Source organism: Coenobita brevimanus, chromosome 54 (assembly GCF_032717465.1).
Source record: "Coenobita brevimanus isolate Jiangsu-jjx chromosome 54, ASM3271746v2, whole genome shotgun sequence".
Taxonomy (NCBI): domain Eukaryota; kingdom Metazoa; phylum Arthropoda; class Malacostraca; order Decapoda; family Coenobitidae; genus Coenobita; species Coenobita brevimanus.
Genome location: NC_137007.1, coordinates 2,162,350 through 2,185,223, shown reverse-complemented (window position 1 = coordinate 2,185,223; position 22,874 = coordinate 2,162,350). Strand labels below are relative to the sequence as shown.

The 22,874-nt window shown below is 41.5% G+C and overlaps 1 protein-coding gene across 1 annotated transcript in view; it reads left to right on the top strand.

Moving 5' to 3' along the window:
• Dcr-1 (Endoribonuclease Dcr-1) overlaps positions 1-22,874 on the top strand; it is a 62,483-nt gene that overhangs the window by 5,303 nt on the left and 34,306 nt on the right. Inside the window, exons 3-10 of the mRNA XM_080273346.1 lie at positions 2,220-2,345; positions 5,668-5,825; positions 6,512-6,756; positions 10,523-10,649; positions 11,155-12,994; positions 17,587-17,717; positions 20,785-20,871; positions 22,134-22,278. Coding sequence (XP_080129472.1) covers positions 2,220-2,345; positions 5,668-5,825; positions 6,512-6,756; positions 10,523-10,649; positions 11,155-12,994; positions 17,587-17,717; positions 20,785-20,871; positions 22,134-22,278 — 2,859 coding nt within the window. The remainder of the gene's footprint in view (positions 1-2,219; positions 2,346-5,667; positions 5,826-6,511; positions 6,757-10,522; positions 10,650-11,154; positions 12,995-17,586; positions 17,718-20,784; positions 20,872-22,133; positions 22,279-22,874) is intronic.

Below are 22,874 nucleotides of genomic sequence, written 5' to 3'. Positions count from 1 at the left end.
GAGATAGTAGTAGAATGGATGTGGAAGATGTGCAGATTGGCCTGGGAGGAAGGTAGAGTCCCGGAGGATTGGAAGTCAGGTATAATTATTCCCTTGTACAAAGGAAAAGGGGAAAAAGAAGTGTGTGGTAATCATAGGGGCATTTGTCTTCTTAGTATAATAGGAAAAGTATATGGTAGGATACTTATTGACAGAGTTAGAGATGAACAGAGAAATTAGTTGGAGAAGAACAGGGAGGCTTTAGGAAGGGAAGAGGTTGTGTAGATCAGATATTCATTCTCAGATCTTTAGTGGAAAAGTTTCTAGAGAAGGGAAAGAAGTTGTATGCGGCTTTCATGGATTTGGAGAAAGCACATGACAGGGTGGATAGACTAGGATTGTGGAAAGTGTTAAGAATATATGGAATAGATGGGAAGTTGTTGAATGCTGTGAAGAGCATGTACGATGGTGCGAAGGCTGCAGTGCGTGTGGATGGTGAACTAAGTGAATTTTTCTCTTTGAAAGTTGGGTTGAAACAGGGATGTGTCATGTCTCCATGGTTGTTCAATCTGTACATGGATGGGGTAATAAATGAGGTACAAGGTAGGGTAGTGGATGTTGGAGTGGCCCTGGTGAGAGAGGATAGTGTTTGGAAACTCCCTGTACTGTTGTTTGCAGATGATACCGTGTTGTTGAGTGAAGACGAAGGGGAGCTGCAAGGCTTGGTGGATGAGTTTGAGAGAGTGTGTAAGAAACGGAATCTAAAGGTGAATGTAGGGAAGAGTAAAGTGATGGTCTTTGAGAGAGGTGAAGTCAGTGACTGTACAGCGAGGTTGGATGGTGAGGAATTGGAAAATGTGAGTACGTTTAAGTACTTGGGTAGTGTGATGAGTAAGGATGGAGGTTTGGAGGGTGAAGTGCTTGAAAGGGTACAGCAGGGAAGAAAGGTTGCTGGTTCTTTGAAAGCAGTGATGAGAAACAGGGAAGTGAGCATGGAAGTGAAAAAGTTACTACATGACAGTATTGTGATACCAACTCTAACTTACGGAAGTGAAGCTTGGACGTTGTTGGAAGGACACAAGTCAAGAGTGAGAGCCGTGGAAATGAGTTATTTAAGAGGAGCCTGTGGAGTCACATGGAGAGACAGGCTGACGAATGAGGATATAAAGGAGCGTTGTGGTGTTGATGTGGATGTGATAGGAAGCGTTATGAGGAACACACTGAGGTGGTTTGGCCATGTGGAGAGGATGGAGGGTGAAAGACTGACGAAGAGAGTGTATGTGAGTGAGGTGGAGGGGGAAAGAGGGAGGGGGAGGCCGAGGATGAGATGGAGAGATGGGGTGGAGAGGTATAATAGAGAGGGGGGTGTGAGTTGGGAGCAGGGGAGTGAAATGGCGGGGGACAGGGCGACTTGGAGGCGATTTGTTTGTGGCCACCCCAAACGGGATTGAGGCGTCTGGCAATAGATAGATAGATAAATAGATAGAATACAGTTAAATGTTTGTGGGGAAGCACAGTTTCTAAGAAGCCCTGACTAATTTAGTTTTACCATTGTTGAGGTAAGAGACTGGGAGTTGTGCCTTTGTATAAAAGTCAGAATGGCCAGAGTGAGTGTTAAACCACTGTACATGTGGGTAAGGTATATGGACAGATTGTCAGAGAAAATGTGAGACAGTTGCAAAATCTAGCCAGTGATGAATAGGATCATTTCCAAAGGGGTAGGGGAGGTGATGAATTGAATATTTGCTTCGAGGCAGATGGTGCAGAAAACATCTGGGAATGACAGCACAATATGGTGATTGGATGGGGCAATGTAGGATTGGATGATGGATGGATGGATGGATGGATGGTTCTGGAAATGGCATATGACAGAAAATAAGAGATTATGAAAGAAATTGTACAAATCTAATGATATGGATGCTGTAAAGGGCTTTTATGATGGTAGCAAAGCATGTGTAAGAACAGATGTCTGTTTGAATGAGTGCTACAAATGCATTCATACATAGAGGTGCACCTGTGAGCTTGATGTCTATTGTATTGTCCCAGGTTGGAGATGAGATGAGAATGACATAGGTCAAGAGTGAGAGCAGCAGAATTGTGGCTGCTGGGGAGTGTTTGTGAGTTTCATAGGTTTGATAGGATTAGTACCTGGTGTATACTGATGAAGTAGCAAAGAATCTGGTGATGATAATGGTAAATGATGATGTGAGTGCTGAATGTAATGAATGTTATACTTACAGGTGGTGATCATGACTGTGGAGGTGGTGGAGCGAGGACTGGCGGGGGGGTTGTTACCATTAAATGCACTCAACCTCCTTGTCATTACTGATGCTCACCGCATGGCCAGCTCTCCCACCATCAACCAGGTATAAACTCACCTTGTCTTCCATCACATTTTTACATATGCTGTATTTATACTCTCGTTCTTACATTTTTGCACCTTTTAAAGTACATCACATATTTAGCAGCATCTTTCACTTTTTTGCCTTAAAAATTTTTTGAAAAATCCCCATTCATCCTTGAGGGCAGAGATTAGCTTTGTTTATTTTGAAACAGACTCATCCAGATAGTATCTCACGGCCTGGTGATCACATGTGTTTTTTCGATTTAGAAAATATTTTGCAATGCAGTTGATATGTAAATAAATTGTGTGTGGTGTGGCAAGAGTAACAACAAAGAAGAAAGGTACGGCATGGTGGGGTGAGGAGGTAAAGAGAGCGGTGGAGGAAAAGAGGAAGAAGTGGCTAAAGTGGTTACAGGATAGGGGTTCAGTTAAAATAAGAACTGAATATGTAGAGAGCAAGAAGCACGTAAAGAGACTAGTGAAGAGGAAAAAGAAGGAGGTAAATGAGGATCTAGGAAGAAAAATGAATGCGAACTACTATGAAAATAGTATTCTGGAAAGAGGTGCGGAAATGTAGAAGTGAAACCGGAAAGAAATGGGATGGTGTGAAGGATGCAGGTGACAGATTATTAACCCATGGAGATGAAATAAGGACCAGATGGAAAGAATATTTTGAAAGCCTGATGAATGGGGATAGAGAGAGCAGAGCAGCTGTAAACATGATTGGTTTTGGGGGTGTGCAGAGAAGGAATGCAGTGCCAGGAAACATGACACTCGCACAGGTGAAGAGTGCTGTGAAGCGGCTGAAAAATGGGAAAGCAGCTGGGGTTGATGAGGTGTATGCAGAGATGGTTAAATATAGTGGAGAGAATGGAATGAAGTGTTTGTTGGAGATATGTAAGAAGGCATGGATGAGTGAAACTGTGCCTGCAGAGTGGAAAAAGGCTGTGATTGTACCCCTGTACAAAAATAAAGGTGAACGAAGCGAGTGCAAGAATTATCGTGGCATAAGCTTACTGAGTGTGGTACGGAAGGTATATGGAAGAATTATTATAAAGTAAGAGAGATATCAGAAGTCCTAGTGAGTGATGAACAGGATGGCTTTAGGAGTGGCAGAGGATGTGTGGACCAAATATTTGCAGTGAGACAGATAGTAGAGAAGGCTTGTGAGAAGGACCATAAGGTGTTTATGGCATTCATGGATCTGGAAAAAGCATATGACAAAGTGGACAGTGAAGGATTGTGGAAAGTTTTGCACATGTACGGTGTAGAGGGTAAGCTGCAAGGTGCCGTCAAGAGTTTTTATGATGGTAGTGAAGCATGTGTCAGGGTTAATGGGCATCTAAGTGAATGGTTCACGATCAGTGTGGGCGTACGACAAGGTTGTGTGATGTCCCCACGGTTGTTCGGTGTAGGCTATATATGGATGGGGTGATGAGAGAAGTGAAAACACGAGTAATGGAGAGAGGGATGGCATTGGTAATGAGTGGTGATGTATGGAATATCTCAAATTTGTTGTATGCTGATGATGCAGTACTGCTTGCAAGTACCGGACAAGAACTTGGTAGGCTAGTGCAGAGTTTTGCTAATGTCTGTAAGCGTTGTTCCTTGAAAGTAAATGTAGAAAAGAGTATAGTGATGGTTATTGAGAGAGAAGGTGACTCCCAGTGCAATGTAATAGTGAATGGAGAGAGACTGGAATTGGTGAGAGAGTTCAATTACCTGGGTACAGTGATAGAAAAGAGAGGAAAATGTGCAAAAGAAGTTGAAAGTAGTGACACAAAGAAGAAACGTAGCTGGTGCTATGAAGGCCTTGATAAGAAACAGAGGCTTGAGTGTTGCAGCTGCACGAGGCTTGTATGAAGGAGTGTTAGTGCCAACTTTAACATATGGATGTGAGACTATGGTGTGGCGTGAAAATGAAAAGTCAAGAGTAAGAGCAGTGGAGATGGGACTGCTGAGGAATGTATGCGGAATACAGAAGGTGGATAGGATACGAAATAATGTGATTTGTGAAAGATGCAGAGTGAGGAAGTCAGGGGACACCAGAATTGAAGAGAGTGTACTGAGATGGTGTGGTCATGTGGAGAGAATGGATAACAATAGAGTGGTGAAGAAGGTATATCTGAGCGAATTTGGAGGAGGGAGGAGGCGAGGTAGGCCAAGGAGAAGGTAGAGAGATATGGTGGATGAATGTGTGAGGAAGAGAGGTTTGGAAGTCGGCGAGGCTAGGGAACTGACAGGAGATCGAGCTGGCTGGATGAATTTTGTGAGGAGAAGTGCATGGTCAGGGATTTTTGGCACCCCTTTTTAACGTGGCAGCGTGTGGATTGACTTTGTCGGATATGATTATGTGAAGCTACAAAACGTGGTGAATGTTTTTGGTGTATCCGATAGAGCCAGGATTCCGGGCGCTTGAATGATGAGTGAATGGAAGCGTGGCCCATTGGATTGGGCACTTTTGGGCTGTTTGGACATTGCTACTCCTCACCCTGCCCTTGGGTGGGAAAGGAGGTCCGGATGATGATGATGATGATGATGATGATGAAAAATTTCATGCACTTAAGTATTTACTCAATATTTTTTTAGAAATGCCTCTGGAACTCTCACAAAGCATTCCGTGCAGCTGAGAGGGAATTTTTAGACTCGGGAATATTATGAGATATTGCGTAAGAGATTTGCTCAACCATCTGGGTGAAAAGCAACATTGCCTCTCAGACTCAAAATTTGCAGAGATCGGGGAATCATTCAGACTTAGGGTTAAAGAAATGTAGATGTAAAGTGGCTGTCTGCTGTGTTCTGACACAGTGGTTGTGAATTGGAGAATGCTGTAAAGGTGTAATGTTTAAGAAGCAATAGAAATTCGAGAGTTTTCGTACCATATTTATTGTTGTGGAAGGCTGTGAATGAGGTTTTTTAAGTTTTGTGTGGCACCTAACTGTCGTTGGATGGCATACTCAGGTTAGGAAAATTTAGACTCTTGCAAATGATGGGTTGACTCATTTACATAAGTAAAATATATGGATTCAGATCATGTAAATTAATTCTTCATTCAAAATTATAGTGACTGGTTGACTTTGTTTATCCAGGCTTACTGTACAGTGTAACAACATGAGCTTACAACTTCTTGCCCTTTTGTATTAGTTGCCTTTGCACTAAACATCTTACAACGAATGTCTGGTCTACACAGTCTGTGGTAATGTTTATTTTTGGATAGTTTCTCAGCATCTGTTCGTAGGATAGAATCCTTTAGTTTTGGATGAAAAGCTCCCTCAGGTAGCTACTCCTGTTGCTGATGTCCTGCAGCTCCATACCAGTAATCATATTGGTACCATCATGGTCAGATCCTGGAAGAATGTGGGAAGTGCCGTATTCTGGGCATGACAGCACCAGTGTTGAGTCAGGTGTGTGCACCGCCCCAGCTGGAGTCCTTCCTCAACCACATAGAAGAGGCTTCATGCTGCAGGGTTGATACTGCTTCTGAGATAGTCACTGTTCTCAGGTGAGTGTCTTTGACCAAAGTATGTTATACGTGTTGATGAGTAATATTTATGTTCGTACAAAAACAGGTTTTGCACATACAGTATTTTGAATGCTTGAGGTCATTACGTTATGGAATTTCTCTCTCTCTCTCTCTCTTTCTCTCATATTTTTAATTTTATTTCTTTATTTGTGTTTAGACTTAATGCATTGATGAGTAAATGGATGTGTAACTCATTCAGTTGGACAGACTTTGGTTAGTATCTCATTCAGTCATTTTTTTCTGGCTCGCTGGACCCTTCCTCACTCCACCTTAGGATGGGAAGGGAGGTCAGGATGATGATGATATTACCTGCATTTGGTTATACTGTACTTTGTATGTCAGTGTTATGTGAAGCACATTCAGCATTTTTGTCAGCCTTTATTTTCCTAACATGTATGTAACATATACAGTACTGCACTATATTATCATGATTAAAAGTTTTACTGCACTTACCTGTTGCCTGGTAAAGAAGGTGCTCTATGAAATATTTCTATGTGATGCCAATATGAAAGATAAAATAGGAGTTTTAAATGGATAGTCTTTGACATTCAAGGAGGAATGAGAATATGAAAGGCAGGGCATAGTGATGGTCAAGGATTGTTGGAGAACTTTTGCCTGTAATAGTACAGTACATTGTGCCTCTAATTTATGCTTGCCATGACAAGGTATGTGAACAAGCCAGTGGAGAAGATAGTGATGTGCCGTGACCCTGCTGCTGATGAGAGGTCAAATGCAGAGGTGGAGGTGCGGCGTCTTGTGGATGATGCTCTGGACTTCCTTGCCAACCACCGCTATGACTTGGTGGAAGTATATGGACCAGAGTATCAGGAGTTTTGCACAGGACTTCCTGACCCCAACACTGAGCCTAGGCAAATTCTCTTGGATTTCCTTGAGGTGCTCAATAACCTAGGTGGGTAGTGCATGTTTTATTGAAATTAAGTCAGAGTTTTGTAGACGTCTTTGAGCGTCATGCTTTGAGAGTAAATATAGAAAAGGGTAAAGTAATGGTTATTGAGAGAGAAGGTGACTCCCAGTGTGATGTTACAGTGAATAGAGAGAAACTGGAATTGGTGAGAGAGTTCAAAAACCTGGGTAAAGTGATAGAAAAGAGAGGAAAATGTGCAAAAAAAGTGGAAAGTAGAGTGACACAAGGAAGGAAAGTAGCTGGTTCTATGAAGGCCTTGATAAGAAACAGAGGCTTGAGTGTTGCCGCTGCATGAGGCTTACATGAAGGAGTGTTAGTGCCAACTTTAAAATATGGATGTGAGACTATGGTGTGGCTTGAAAATGAAAAGTCAAGAGTTAGAGCAGTGGAGGTGAGACTGCTAAGGAATGTATGCGGAATACAGAGAGTGGATAGGATACGGAATAATGTCATTCATGAAAGACGCGGAATGAGGAAGTTTATGGACACCAAGAATGAAGAGAGTATACTGAAATGGTATGGTCATATGGAGAGAATGGATGACAGTAGAGTGGTGAAAAGGTATATATGAGTGAATTTGGAGGAGGGAGGAGATGAGGCAGGCCATGAAGAAGTTGAAGGGATATGGTGGATGAGTGTGTGAGGAAGAGAGGTATGGAAGTTGGTGAGGCTGAGGGATTGACATGAGATCAAGCTCGCTAGATGAGTGTTCTATGGAGAAGTGCATAACCAGGATTTGGCATCCCTTTTTATTGTGACAGCGTTTGGATTGGCTCTGTCAGATAGGTATACACCTTGGTCCCAATTAATGCGTTATTAAATTGCACGATTCGCAAATAGCGCAAGCTGTCTCTTAATATCCACAATGTCTGGCATGTGGAGTATCACAAAAAGCGTGAGCTATTCCCAGTCAGGCCACCAATAACGTGGGACTTTGGGCAGAGCGTGATTCATGACGTCAGTGCTCAGATGTGTTAATTTTTATTAGCGTGCAGTGTGTGTTCCCTTGCGCATCTGTGGGAAGCTAAACTAGTTTTTTTGCCGCATGCAGTCTGGTATCACGTGCAGTCTTGTATTGTGTTGGAGGAATATTTTCACTTATTCAGGTAAACTCAGGTCTATTAGCTCTGAAGTGAAGAAGGAAGTGATTAAATGGAAAGATGAAGGACAGCGTAATTCAGTGATAGACAGAGCTTCGGGCCTTAGTAAGTCAACAGTGAGAACGATTTTGAAAAAGAAAGACGATAGTATGGAAGCCATCATGGCACATGGAGCTTCTAAACTAGACAGTCACATGCAAACCCGAGACAACAGAGTGATAAAAGTGGAAAGATTCCTTACCATGTGGATGAGTAGAAAAGAGCGTGAGGATGTGCCAGTAGATAAGAAGGAAGTTCAAATGCAAATAATGACGTTCTATACGTTGACCTGCTGCAAATCAAATTCCCCGCCAGGCAACTTCAGAGCATCAGCAGGGTGGCTATACTGTTTTCTGAAATGCAGGGATTCAAAAAAGCTTAAGTTCACAGGTGAAAGTGCTTTTGCTACTGAGTTGGCGGGCAGTGACTTCCCAAGCATCCTGAAAGACATCATAGAGGAAGGTGGCTACCTACCGGATTGCATTTACAATATGGATGAGGCCAGATTACAATACAAAAAAATGCCAGTCTACCATCCTCTCTAAGGAAATTAAAAAGGCTAAGGGCAGAGAGCCTGACGAGGCAAGGATTACAGTTTTGTTCTGCTGCAGTGTGACAGGATCACACAACAGGAAGCCGTTATTAGTGCATAAAACCAAACATCCTAGGGGCTACAAACACCTTAGTGATATGAGTCAGGCTCATGTGTATTAGATGACCATGCAAAATGGGTGGATGAACTCATAAACTACCAAGTCATGGTTGCTTGATTGTTTTGTGCATGATGCAAGGTGGAATTGCAAGAAGTTTGGAGTGCCATTCAACATTTCACTTCAAATGAACAACTGCCCTGCTCATCCCCTTACCTGGCTGATCTCCACCCTAACGTCAAGATTGTGTTCCTACCCCACAACACAACATGTCTTCTTCAGCCACTGGACCAAGACCTTATTGCCAATGCAAAGTCATTTTGCCAACTGAGAGTGTACTGCTTGCTTAGAGAAAGCACAGAAAGTGGGGAGGAGCTCCAGCAGATTGTCGCTGAGGCTGAGGCAGAGAATGAGGATGTTGACATTGACGACCATCAGCCTGGTAGTCAGTGTGAAGGATGTGAGCCTGACCTACAGGCCAACATTACCAACCCCCAACTGGGGACCGTCCACCTGTTTTAGAGGTGGTTCACAGTGAAGGATGCCATTGATAATTTGATTAAAGCATGGGAAGGTATAAATTTGGCAGTAGTGCACCATGCGTGGAGACATCCCCCCCCCCTCCTTTTTTTTCTTTTTAAGGAAGAAGGAACCAAAGCTGTGAGGATGTGAGTGAGGGAGTCCAGAGGCTGGGTGATTCAGTTGCCCAAGGTGCACAGCAAATTCCTGGGTCTGGGGAAGTAACACCTGAAGAGGCTGCTGAAATTAACAATGCTGGTGAAGCCACCACAACAGAAGATGTGATTACTGCAGCATCTGTCGAGGACACATTACAGGAGGCTAGACAAGAGGAGGTTACACCGATGCCAGCAACACCAGAAACACCAGAACTCACCATGATGCAGATCAGTCGAATCTTGGCTGCTGTAGATACCTTAAATGATTGCTCAAAAATGAGATATCCAGTGTCAGAAAGACTGAAATTCTGCAGGGAATGAATGAGCTGTTCCGCTACTACAAAGACATTCACATCTAGAAAATGAATGAAAGGAGGCAGATGCTTATCACAAGATTCATTACCAACCCCACACAACTTCAGGAACCTCAGCCAGGCCTTTCATGCCAGGAGGACGATGCTATGTCAGTTATCAATGAATTAAACTTCAAAGGATTTGTTAAGGAGGCTGATGAACTGAGGAATTCTGGGTATGACCCTGCCCATCTTGAGGATGATGGTGATGAGGAGGAGGAAGTGGTGTCGGGTGATGGTGCTGGGCTTCAGTAACCTCTCACAAGCCTCGGAACCCCATCCCCGTCCAATGTACATAATTCCACTAGAGCTAAGGTAACTTGCCATATTTATACATTATCAGTGCCTTTTTATTATTATGCTGTTATTATTATTAATCTGTGTTCTGGTATGAATTTTAGTGTTATTAAGTACTAGGGTAATTATCAGTATTAAAAAGTTTAACCTCTGCATTTAGAGTCACTCATCCATCAAATGAATTTTTCCCCATAAGTTATGTGTATCAATTAGCGCGATATCAAATAGTGCGCGCTCGTGCATCCACCATATAGGCACGTTAATTGGGACCAAGGTGTATGTGAAACGACAGAATGTGGTAAAATTTTTTGGCCTATCTGATGGAGCCAGGATTTTGAGGGCTTGAATGATGAGTGTATAGAAGCATGGCCCATTGAATTGGGCAAACTTTGGCTGTCTGGACGTTGCTACTCCTCATCCTGCCCTAGGGTGGGAAAGGAGGTCCAAATGATGATGATGATGATGATGATGATAAAAATTCAACAGAAGGAGGCTACTGAGCAAATGAGCTGCATGAAGAGTACAGCAGAGGAACCAAGTATGTTTATGATAGGGAAACAGTGTTTTGAAAATATACAGTAAACCTTTAATGCAAGTTATGAAGTACAGACTCAGTGAATATTTCCACCTTTCAGGGCTGTGGTGTGCTGACAGAGCTGCTCTTTATGCTTTAGTTGAGGTGGAGAAGTTAAAAAAGAAGACTGCATATGACCGCCACTACCTCTTGCTTTGTATGATCTTCACAGTCATGGCTCGAATCAGGTTGGTGCTCCTGGTTCTTCACACAGTAGAATTGTTATAGTTTATCCACTATATCTTGTAGACTGCAGTCTGTTAATGAATTAATTTATTATCACTATTATTTTGCTGTGGGTTCTCCTACAATGAAGGAATAAAAGAAGGCAATATCTGTATTTAAAAAAAAAAAAAAAAAAAAAAGACACTAAATCATCTGTAAATAGCAAGTATAAAGTGAAGAATGCATCTCTTGACGTGAGAGGTTAAATTTGTGAAAATTTTTGTCTTCTGGCATCATATTTCCCCTGGCTCAATGGTGAACTGTGGGATTACTACAGTTCTGCACCTTTTCTGTTACACTTCTTTGTGACAGGCATCATATTGATTGTTAATCTGTTGTTACAGTTTTGTATTCAAGATGGAGAAATGAATATTTTAGGCCAAGATACTACTTACTTTGCGCTTAGATTTGAATAATATAAATTTAAGTAAGATACTACTTAGGCCATGAATATGCTTTTCTTTTCAGGGCTGTGGTGGAGCAAGCATTTGATAAATACTCAGAATTAGATCAAATTTTAAAATTCTCAACCCCCAAAGTGTTGCGCTTAGTTGAGATCCTCCGCCAAGTAAGACCACTTAATTTTGTTGACCCACGGAAAAGAAGGGATAAAGGGGAGACCTCTGAGGCCAACCGGGGGGAAGGTGGCAAAGCTGACGGATCTGAGGCTCTGAAAGTCTTAACAACATCAGAAGAGAAAATTGGTGCTATTGAGAACTCGGAGAAAGAAAATGTTGAAACAGGTGGTGGAATCTTAAATCCTTGTGATGATCTTATTACAGCTCCACAACCAAAACACAATCTCGTTGTACCTGCAGATAAACGTTCACAGAGTATGAGTGAATTGGCTGTTGAGGCTTCTTCAAGTGGTGGTGCATGTCTTTGTGATGACGCCCCTAATGATTGTGTTCATGAAAGTAATGTGATAGACGGCAGTAGACTAGCAAATGATGTACCAAAAGAGACAGTTCCTAAGTCATGTACTAGAGGTGCTCAGTTGAGTGATTGTGTTGTGAGAGATAGCATGTGTACTTCAGATATGAGTGATTTCTCTACCTGTAACTCTGATATATCTGAGGGGGAAAGCAGTGAGGGGATATGCAATCAGCCTGAGTGTGCAACTGAATGTGATGCTGTTAACAAAAACCCAAGTGATATTTCTTCAAGATGTACAATGGAGGCTGTGTCTAAATCACATTCAAGCACACTAGATTGCTTTCCTGATAGGGTAGATCCAAGCAAAATAGTTATTTCCAAACTATTAGATGGTAGTACAACCAAAGGACTTAGCTGGGATTGCTCCACTGGTATCAAATCTAGTAATGCTGGAGTGAAAGAAAAGACAGTAATGGAGAATCATTTATGTAAGAGTAGAGTGGACAGTACAGTACAAAATCATCCTGATATAACACACAACTACTGCAATATTGAAGTTGTAAACAAGAAGAATGACAGTCAGTCAGTCATAGAAAATATATGTAGGCTTAATATTAGGAATTCATCTTGCAAAGGTGGCTGTGAATCTGAAAACCCTTCGAGCTGTGATGTACACAATGGAACTCTGAGTGCCAAAACTGAACTGAATGATTTTGCCAAGGTACAGAATATAAAGAATTCAGCAATATGCAATGGGTTTGTAAATTCCAACTTACACAGTTGCCCATCCCCTAGAATCTCAGAGGAGAAAGATATAAAGAGGCAGAATGGATATGCCAATCAGGATGGATCGGGAAGTGAGAGTGATGATGGTCAAAAATGTATTGTGTGTTTAGATTCTGAATGCTGTGATTCAGTACAAAATCAGCTTAGCATGGAATCTCACCCTAAAGAAGATTCCACAGCTGAAACTAATGCTCCGTCACCTACCTCTAATTTAGAGCTGCCATGTGAGGCAGATGCTATTAGTGTAACTCATGTCCATGCTGCAACGAGTGACAATGAAGCAGAAGACAAAAAAAGATTGACTGCGATTGACACTACTAGCTGTTCTGGAGAAGATATTGCTCTCTCCTCAAACCAGCCAGTTGTAACCTCTAGCCTCAGAACTGGTACCACATCTGAGGGTACTGGTCTCATCTCCAGCAAAGAGACAGAAGAGAGTTCTTCGGGGTTTGGTGTATCATCTGAGGCTGTAGCCATGGCAAACCATCTGGCCCAGTTGCTGCCCTCAGGTGGGAAGGGACGTAAACGACGCGACGAAGTAAAAGAGAAAGTTAAAGTTCACAACCCTGATGATCCAGACTCTGTGTGTGGCCTCATATTTGTCCATCATCGCAACATGGCAAAGATTATTTACAGGCTTCTCAAGGTTTGTATGATGTGGTTTACGTGAATCATAGACATTAGTTACCTGACAGCATTACTGTTTGTGGGATCAGGAAGGTAAAGAAACCATGTACTGTAAATTTGATATCAAGCACACTTAACATGTAGAATTTGTCACCATCATCATTTTCCAAACTCTTGTTGCCAACTAAAAAAATGGGGTAAAGTAGGATCCAGAAATAGAGAAAGAGAAAAAAGAAAAATGGGAGAACTGTCAGTAGCCTGACAGTGAAATAATCCAGTCATTCATTATTCATACTTTATAGTCCTGCCTTCACCTCACATGCATTAACATCTGAACATACTTTTTGTATCTTTTCTTAACAGATGCACCACACATAAACCCATCAGGTAGTCATTTTGTCATCTGTCTGAGTGAGGTTAAAAAGACATTGCAGTCCCTTGTTGTTTACTTCTCCATATGTACTGTAGCTGCTTTATCCTGTCTTTTCTGTCCCTTGTCACTTTTTTTAGCTTCATCATCTTCTTAACTCATTTTCCACATTTCATTTATCATGTCCATCCATCATCATGGTCTGCCACTCCTCCTCCCACTGTCAGGTTCTTTATCATATACCTGTTTCCATCATCCCCTCACTTGATGTGTGCTGCCTACTACTTCCTTCCTCTTTCTCATTCTGTCTGTGTGTGCTTTCATCTCTTCATACTTCTCCCTTTCTTTCCTGTCACTTGTTATTCTTCTTTCCACTAAGTGACAATCCTAATGGTTTCCTGTAACCCAAGAAAACAATACAGTGCTGGATGGTATCCAAATAACCAGTTTACGGGGTGAATTGAAGCCAGCAATGGAATCCCTGTTAACTGGATGGAGAGACAAATGCAGCATCCATCCAGGAACCAAACCTCCACACAGTTCCCTGTGTCTCACTGTGATGAAGCACTGTCAGCCGCAAGGGAACACCAGTTCACTTTACAGGACAACCCTGCAGGGACAGTTGCTTGCCTGCAGTTGAGATCTGCTCAACCAGAGAGACTGGGGTTGAACGACAACAACAACCTTATCTGCCGTACATCTATTCATTCCGTATAACCAGTACCATCTAAGCACCTGTTGACCCCTTCCTGCTCTGTGGCTTCCATGTAGCAATGTGCTCTGTATGCTGTCCACTTTATGCAAAGCTCACACTTCTGTTGACTCCTAAAGTCCGTTCATCATCGATCGCGTTTTAGACGAGGTACGTTCAGTCCGATCCACATCGATTTAGTAGAAACCATAAAAAACTGAGGAGAGGTTGCCATGCCTCTTTGATGATATAAATGGAAGCTAGCAAGTGGGGAACAACAATATCTGGTGGTGTCTGGCATGATTGGTTACCCTAGATGTGGTGGGAGGGGCCCCCTCTCCTTGGCCATCTCCACCTCCATCTGCCCCATTGGATCCTCCTCTCACTGCCTTCTCCCACCCAGATCTCCCTCATACCCCCTCTATGCCATTGTGGGGGGGGGGTGTAGCAGGCATATTCCCTCACCCTTGAGGCCCCCCACCACCACTCCACCTCCTTCTGCCCCATTGGTTCCTCATCTGACTGTCACCTACCACCCAAATCAAGCAAGCCAAACACAACGCCATTGTGTCATTGACATACAAGCTTTTACCCTTGACCTATTTTATACAGTGGAATTTATATTATATCTTATTAGTTATTTATGTAAGGTTATTAGCCAAAGAATATCAGTTTCTTTGTATAATTTACCCATTTTCCATCATTTTCAATGGGAAACTTTTGTGATTGTAGGGTATCTGCAAGTTACGGTTTTTTCAAGTGCTTGAAAATGTGCAACAAGGAAGAAAGGTTGCTTGTTCCTTGAAAGCAGTGATTAGAAACAGGGAAGTAAGCATGGAAGTGAAAAAGGTACTACATGACAGCATTGTCATACCAACTCTGACGTATGGAAGTGAAGCTTGGACGTTGTTGGAGGGACACAAGTCAAGAGTGAAAGCAGTGAAAATGAGTTATTTGAGAGGAGCCTGTGGAGTCACATGGAGTGACAGACTGACAAATGAGGATGTAAAGGAGCATTGTGGTGTGGATGTGGGTGTGCTAGGAAGCGTTAGGAGAAACACATTGAGGTGGTTTGGCCATGTGGAGAGGATGGAGAGTGAGAGACTGACGAGGAGAGTGTACGTTAGTGACGTGGAGGGGGGGAGAGGGAGGGGGAGGCCAAGGATGAGATGGAGTGGAGAGGTATATGAGAGAGGGGAATGTGAGTTGGGAGCAGGGCAGTGAAATGGCGGGGGAGAGGGTGGCATGGAGGCGATTTGTTTGTGGCCACCCTGTATGGGATTAAGGCGTCTGGCAATAGATAGATAGATAGATGGATTTCTGCCGTTCAACCATTTACACACATGAGTACAGTTTTTTTTTTTTGAATGACATAGGTATATGTTATTGTATTATTTACATGGAGGACCTAATATTTTAACATGACAAGAAATTTATTTTTTGTTCAGTTATTTCATTTATTTGTATTATCATAATGCTTTTTCTATGTTTATACATTTCAGTATATGTATAAATATTTGGCTTATTGAGTTACAGTAATTACATATGCGGTGAATCAACATATTTTTATCTTGCATGCAAAGGTGATTTTTTTTCTCCTTGTTTTATGCACACTCATACAACGTGTTTCATCCCTGGGCACATGTTTCATATTGATTTGGGTGATTTTTGTAAGGTTATGTTTCAAACAATAGGTATATACCAAAATTTTCCTATTTTCGGTCAGACTTGATGGGTAACTATTATAATATTTGATGGTCGATTGTGTGGCAGACATTTGGCTTATGAGTCTGAGATTGACATTTTCAGGTGTGTAAATTCAAGCTCTTCAAATCAGTTAGAGAAAATTTTACCTTGGTGAAAATTGAAAAATCGATGCCTTTTCACAGCTGGGGTGACAGTCGGGCCTAGAGATTTGCGGACTTTAGGGGTTAACAGTCCCATTTTGACCGCACTTTCTCCAGACGTTCATGTTTATATCATACCAATTTCTCATTTGTATGTTAGTATGACCACTGCCACGCCCTCATTTTCTTTTGCAGCCTCCATCCTTGATCCCCTGTTTCACATCATGGCCAGCTGCTCCTCCTTGAGTTACTTCATCCTTCACTGTCATGACATAATTGCCACTTTTTCTGTAACTATGCTGGTATACTTTAATCATTCATTAATTCAAGATGTACCTGGTGACTATGGTATCTTAAGAATTGTTAATGTAAGTTTATTGAATCAGTACTGTTAGCTGTTTCCCAGGTCCTACGTTTCTGATGGGGCAGTGGAGGATTGGATGAGGGATGGATGGGTAGGTGGAAGTCATTTACTGGTATTGCTTCATTTGAGTATAGGAAAACCTCCTTTTGTTGTGGATCTAGACTTACCTGGCACATAAGCCCAATGGACTGCTAGTTTTAAAGTTCCTTTTTTCCAGCAGACCACTAATTTTCCTCTCAGGGGACAGGGAAATAGTTGTGGGATACTTGTGTAACCAGGCTCTCAACTCACCCATTATAATGATGCCACCAGGTGAACATGTCCCTCTCAGACACCACATGTGTTACCTACAGTAATGGGTACTGGTACTGTATCCTTTATCCACCTTTATTAGCACTGAGTGAAAACAGTGTAGTTTCCCTCAGTGGAAAAAGAAAAATTGTAGTCATTGTCTTTCATGCATAATTTTCTCTTTTGTAGTTACCAAGTATGACAAAGACGCAAATGTCTTGCCCCATCGTGCACAACTTTTCCAGTGCTTATTTAACAGATATGATGGACACAGTAAATAAGCTTTGCACAGGTACTTCCAGTGTACCATTCTCTTGTATATGTTAGCAGTATAACTATTAGCACTGTCATTGGAGCCCTCAGTCACGTGACCACTCAAGCCTTCCTCACCCTAGGCTTCATTGTGTTCTCGTGAAGCATTGGCCCCAATTTTTGTTTCTTTTTATACCATATCGTTTTAATGTTGTTTGATTAGAAGTAATTTTTAATTTGTTTGCTTTATATATATATATATATATATATATATATATATATATATATATATATATATATATATATGTCCCATCAGACCCTATTTTTAGGTGTGGGAGTAATGGCCAGAATGGAGATAATGACACAACTGATGTGCTGTAACAATTATTTCATGTAGAGTATGTGCCATCCATCCACCTGTTTGATTAATTTTATCCTCTTGTCATGGTCATGCAGATGAAGGCTGACTCCCTCATGCTATATATCTTACCCTTTTTGTTCTGTGTAATCTGAATTTTCATTGACTGTCAGTGTTATACTGGCATTCACTATCTGTAGATTTTTTAGCGATGCTTTTTTATAAGACTCAAAAACTGCTTATTACAGTTCCATTGTTAGTTGTGAAGCTGATTTGCAAGGTTCCCCCCACTATCCATTACCAGTCATATGTAGAAAGTTATGGTATTTTAGATCTCGTCCCTAACTTAACATGAGGACTACTTGTATAGTATAAGTATGGTTGGTAAGATCAGGAAGGATTGAGCCTTTGGGTTATGTGAGCGATGTCGGTCAACAGGAACTGAGTGACATAGGAGGAGACTTTGCATGGATATTCCCCCAGTACACAGTGGAGGCACGGGAGAGTGTCAAAGATGATCCCAGGGCTGCTGAGGCAGAGCACAAGAAGCAGGAGGAGGTGCTTCGCAGGTCAGTGTGGCTCTCATAGAATAATTGATATAATATTCTTTTAGGGCCACTTTGTCATCAGCTTAAGGGCTTTCTGACACCTCTTCCTTACCAGTTTATTGCTGCACGTGGTATGTAGATCATCATTTTTGGTTATGTGTGAGATGGAGGGATAATGGAAAGATAATTGAAAAAGGGGTGTGAGTTGGAGGGAGTGCAACCAAATGGCAGAAGACAGGATGACATGGAGGTGATTTGTGTGACTACCCATCATGGGGTAAAAGTGTGTATCAGTAGATAAAATAGACATTTGTTTTCATTGTTCAGTAGCATAGATCAGACAGGTTCACAGGATAGCACTCTCCAACTTGCTGTGTTCTATGGCACCTCTCTACTCATACCTCTTAAATCTTAATTTGACCCACACCACGTTACCCGTGAATTCCTTGGTATACCTCTTTGTAGACATCCTGGTACCTTTATACTTCTACACCCCCTCCCCTGACACCCCTGGTTTGTACTCTCAATATGTCCAGACCGTATTATCATTTATTTTATTTCCGAAAACTGTGTTGATAACTAAAGGACATCGGTAATATACAAAGGAAAATTTAAGTGTATTAGACTAAATCACTTAGGAGTACAGGCCTACCTTGATATCTGAAGGTGTTTTGTGCTGGTGGGAGTGTTTGGACAGTGAGTGCCTGGATATCGAAGCAATTTTTCCATACCGAAGAAAAGCCAGAGATAAGTTCCAGGCCCAAACCCAAACTCTCATATACTGTACCTTACTCAGTCCTGACTGACACAGAAACACCATAGAGAATGTTATTATCCTCAGAAACACTACTGTTGCTAAAAAATGGGACATCAATCATCACAAACAAACACATTGTGGCAATTTATTGATGGCATAAGTCTATACAGAGATACATTCAGGACAACAGACACAGCAAGAGTGGATGAGCACGGCCCAGGCAGGCAGTGCACTAAGTGGGGGTGGGGTAGGATGGGGGGATGGGGAGGGAGACATGCCTGGAAGCAAGAGTGAGGGAGGGCTGGGGAATGGGAAGGGAGACACATCTGGCAGCGCTGAGCGTGATGGGGGATGGGAGGGGGACGGGGAAAAGCGAGGGGATGGCGGGAGGACAGGGAAAGCCACGCGCACCATCACATCCACAATCGGATGCACACTTTTCAAACGTAGAGGTGAAAGTGAAGGGGAATGTAAAAGTAAAAGAAGGAAGGTGAAAGAGAAGGCGAGTGAACGTAGTAGTAAAGGTAAATGTGAAAGTGAGAAATTAATGATGCAAGTGAAGGTGAAATTGAAAATGAAAGTAATAGTGAAAGTGAGTGTAAAGGTGAATGTGAATGAAAGTGAGCATGGAAGTGAATATGAAAGTGAATGAATGTCAAAGTGAATGTGAAAGGAAAGGCAAAAATGGAAAGGAAGGTGAAGATGAAGGTGATGATGCAGACGAAAATATGTGAAGTAAAAATGCAGGTGGAAACGCCCAATGTGGAGAGAGAGGGAGAGAATAAATACGAAAATGACATAATTGGCTACCCTATCAATAAGCAGATGAAGGAGATAAGGCATAATACCTCCCCCCCCCTCTCTCTCTCTCTCTCTCTCTCTCTCTCTCTCTCTCCATTCCCTCCCTCCCTCCCCCTCCCTCTCCAGGGGTAGAAAGAGAGGATAAAAACAGGAATGAGATGGGCGAGCGTAGCTGTCGCCAGGCCCCAAGTGTCTCCACTTCCTCTTAGTAGTCCGGGCATGAGTTCGGACCAGCAAATCGATGGCCATTCCAGTTGTGGGAATGTTCCCCAATTTCTGTGTTTGGTGTAGCGAATGTTTGGTTATTGATGTGCTGGATAGTGGGGTATTCCTGTAGATGTTAAACAAGTTCCTGCCCCATTGAGAATATGAACTGTAATCTTGTCCTTGACCATGTCTGTACTTTTTTTTATTTCTGCATTTGGAAACTGAACCTTGGAATTGGCAGTGTTGTAACTCTGGCAAGTGCATCAAGTTAGGGTTATTTTCTTGAAAAATTGGGACGTGGTATCATAAATTGTAAGGAGGTCTGAAGGCCTTGTTAGACATCCATAGAAGTGTCTGATGGTCACATACTGGGCTAGAAAGGGAAGTAATATAAGAAGGAACAAGATTTTTTTTTAATCAACGAATACCGGTACCTTATTTGGCTAATAGTATTGAATAATTTGTAGCACTGTATAAGGAAGATAGTAACAGGGCTAATCATTAAACTGAACAAGAGATGAAAGAATTAGATATATCGTAATCTGAAAGTAAATAAATTAAAAAGTTTTTGTAGTTGATGAGGCAGTGAAAAGACTGAAACTCTACGTATTTTTAGTGGGAGACACTAAAGTAAAAGAAAATAAGAAAAAACTATGTAGGTTTGTTGTAGGGCAATTTGGAATTGGAAAGCAGAGTGTTAGATGAGAAATGCCAGTGAAAATTAATGATAAAAATTTCCAGAAGAAATAGGTAATGAAAATGACCAAATGGTTGTTCATTGTTGCCCCAGGTTGAACTGGATATGATAAAAATATATATATATATATATATATATATATATATATATGAATACATAAATTAATAATTTTATTGTTTTCATCCATAGTGAATGGATTAATATCTCACTTTACCAAGCACTGTAATGAAAGCTTCTTATAGCCTACTGTTATTGTTAATAATAATAATAATATTATTATTATTATTATTATTATTAGTATTATTATTATTATTAGTATAATTATTCCTTTTCATCTTACTGCAGTTGTAACAGTGGGAAATTAGATTAGGGGCATAGTGGTGGTAGTGTAGATAACTTGTTGGATTCCAGACTCCTTGACTCATAAGTGATAAATGTGGGAAATAATATATTGAGCAAATAGGTTGTAGGGCACTAACCTCTGATTTGTTTCTAGATTTAGACACCACGAGTGCAATGTAGATAACTTGTTGGATTCCAGACTCCTTGACTTATAAGTGATAAATGTGGGAAATATTGTATTGAGCAAATAGGTTGTAGGACACTAACCTCTGATTTGTTTCCAGATTTAGACACCACGAGTGCAATGTGCTGGTGTCAACACGAGTGTTAGAAGAAGGCATCGATGTCCCTCAGTGCAACCTTGTTCTTAGGTCAGCAGAATGCATTTTGGGTTGTATTTATAGTGTGGTCCTTGGCCCACTACCTGTTCCCATTGAACCTCAGTTCTGTCTGCCTCAGTGTATGATATATCGTTATGCAGTGGGTTTTCACTTGATGCAACCACATCATATAATGAGGTATGGCTGTACTTTGCAAAGTCTTTGATGAGCATTGAGACGCAGTTGTGAGTTACTGTGCCTCAACTTTGATTCAGTATACCTGTAACTTATAATAGCACCTTACTGAAGAATTGTGATTGGTTAGTTACCAAGTTTTTAGCCATACCGGTACAGTCAAGTCGCCTATGGCGCGTGATTCTATGGCACGGCCATGTGCAAGACCCCCCCAAAATGAACCACGTAGATAAACTATACCTATGGCGTGGGCACGGCAAGGTTTGAAACGCGCTGGCAAATTCCCCTGGCGGCACACTCCCCCGTTTGTAAACAAAGAAGATGGTGACCACTTCAGCTCCATACTACAAAGGCTGCAACTGTGGACTTTTTTCTCTTATGAGGAGGTTAAACCACCAAATTCATTGTGTTAATGAAACATTAAAGATTCTTTGGGTAATGTGACTAGTTTATAGGTTTATTCGTAAAACTGCCATGAACGGGTTAGTGATGGAGCACCTATCTCAGAGCTAAGACGAAGTATAATACCTCCCATCATCATAATCACGTATATAAGAATGATCATTAATGTGTTACACGTGAGTTTTGTTGACACAAGCGTACAAACTTTATCAAATAAACTTCATCAATCAGTGCTTGACCAGGCAGCCTCCGCCATCTTTAATGTTTTGGTTGGTCAGCTGATCTGTGTCTACTTGGCTGAGCTTTTTTTTGCCCGATCTGCAGCGCGTGGTATTGCCCAAGTAGACACAAGGCTGATCACCGTCCCCTTTTTTGTGCCTATTTTTACGTGTAATACATGCATTGACTGATTTCTTTATTGTGTGCGTGAATAAAGTGGGGAAAAATGGAGAAAAGTGGGGTGAAAAGGGGGACTTTGGACGAACGTCCAGAACCAAATTCCATTTTTCCCATACCGGTACGGTAGGTTTTGTTATTTGTATGGCATGATTTTGTTTGGCACAGGCTTGGTCCAGAACCAATGATCCGCACCTTAGGTGACTTGACTGTATATGGCACAGCTTTTCAGTGTTGGTGACAGTCAGCCATTTTATTACCTAGCAACACTAAAGGGGATAAAATTTTTTATTTTATTGACCTCAACTGTTTCCTTACAGATTTGACCCGCCAGCTGACTACCGCTCTTATGTACACTCAAGTGGGCGTGCAAGGGGCCAGCACACCTTCTACTTCCACCTTATTACAAAGTCACAGGAGACTACCTTCCTCAGAGATATGGCAACCTATGCAGCCTTCAAGCAGGTTGATCTTAAATTCCTGTAATATGTAAGACTAGATTAGAAGCATACCAGCTTGCTTGTTTTTTCTCATAACTCAGAATTTATTCTGCACACTGCTTTCTATTTGCTTTATTAACCTTTCATACACCAGGTGAAAAAACGTTACCCAGAATGCCATATGGGATCTTGAAAGACCCCAGCTTAATTTTTTTATTTCTGTCATATGCACAAAGTTACAAATGTTAAATTTTGTACATATGTTGCCCAGGACACGGCACGTGTAGCCAATCCACCATGTGTCCCTTTTGTGTTTTATATAGTACAGTATTTATTCTTGTGTGTGTGTGTGTGTGTGTGTGTGTGTGTGTGTGTGTGTGTGTGTGTGTGTTTTTAATGAAAGTAAAATTTTTAATGTTTTTCAAAATTTTTGAAAGTGTGCACATGTCATGAGTAATGTGGCATATATTTTTAGGTTACATCATTCTTATTCATTCAGCATGCTCTTAACGTAATAAAATAAATGTATTATCAGTTTTAATACCATAGAAAAAAATAATAATCCATCATCATCACCATCATCATCCAATCCTGTGTTGCCCCATTAGGAGTGTAGGAACC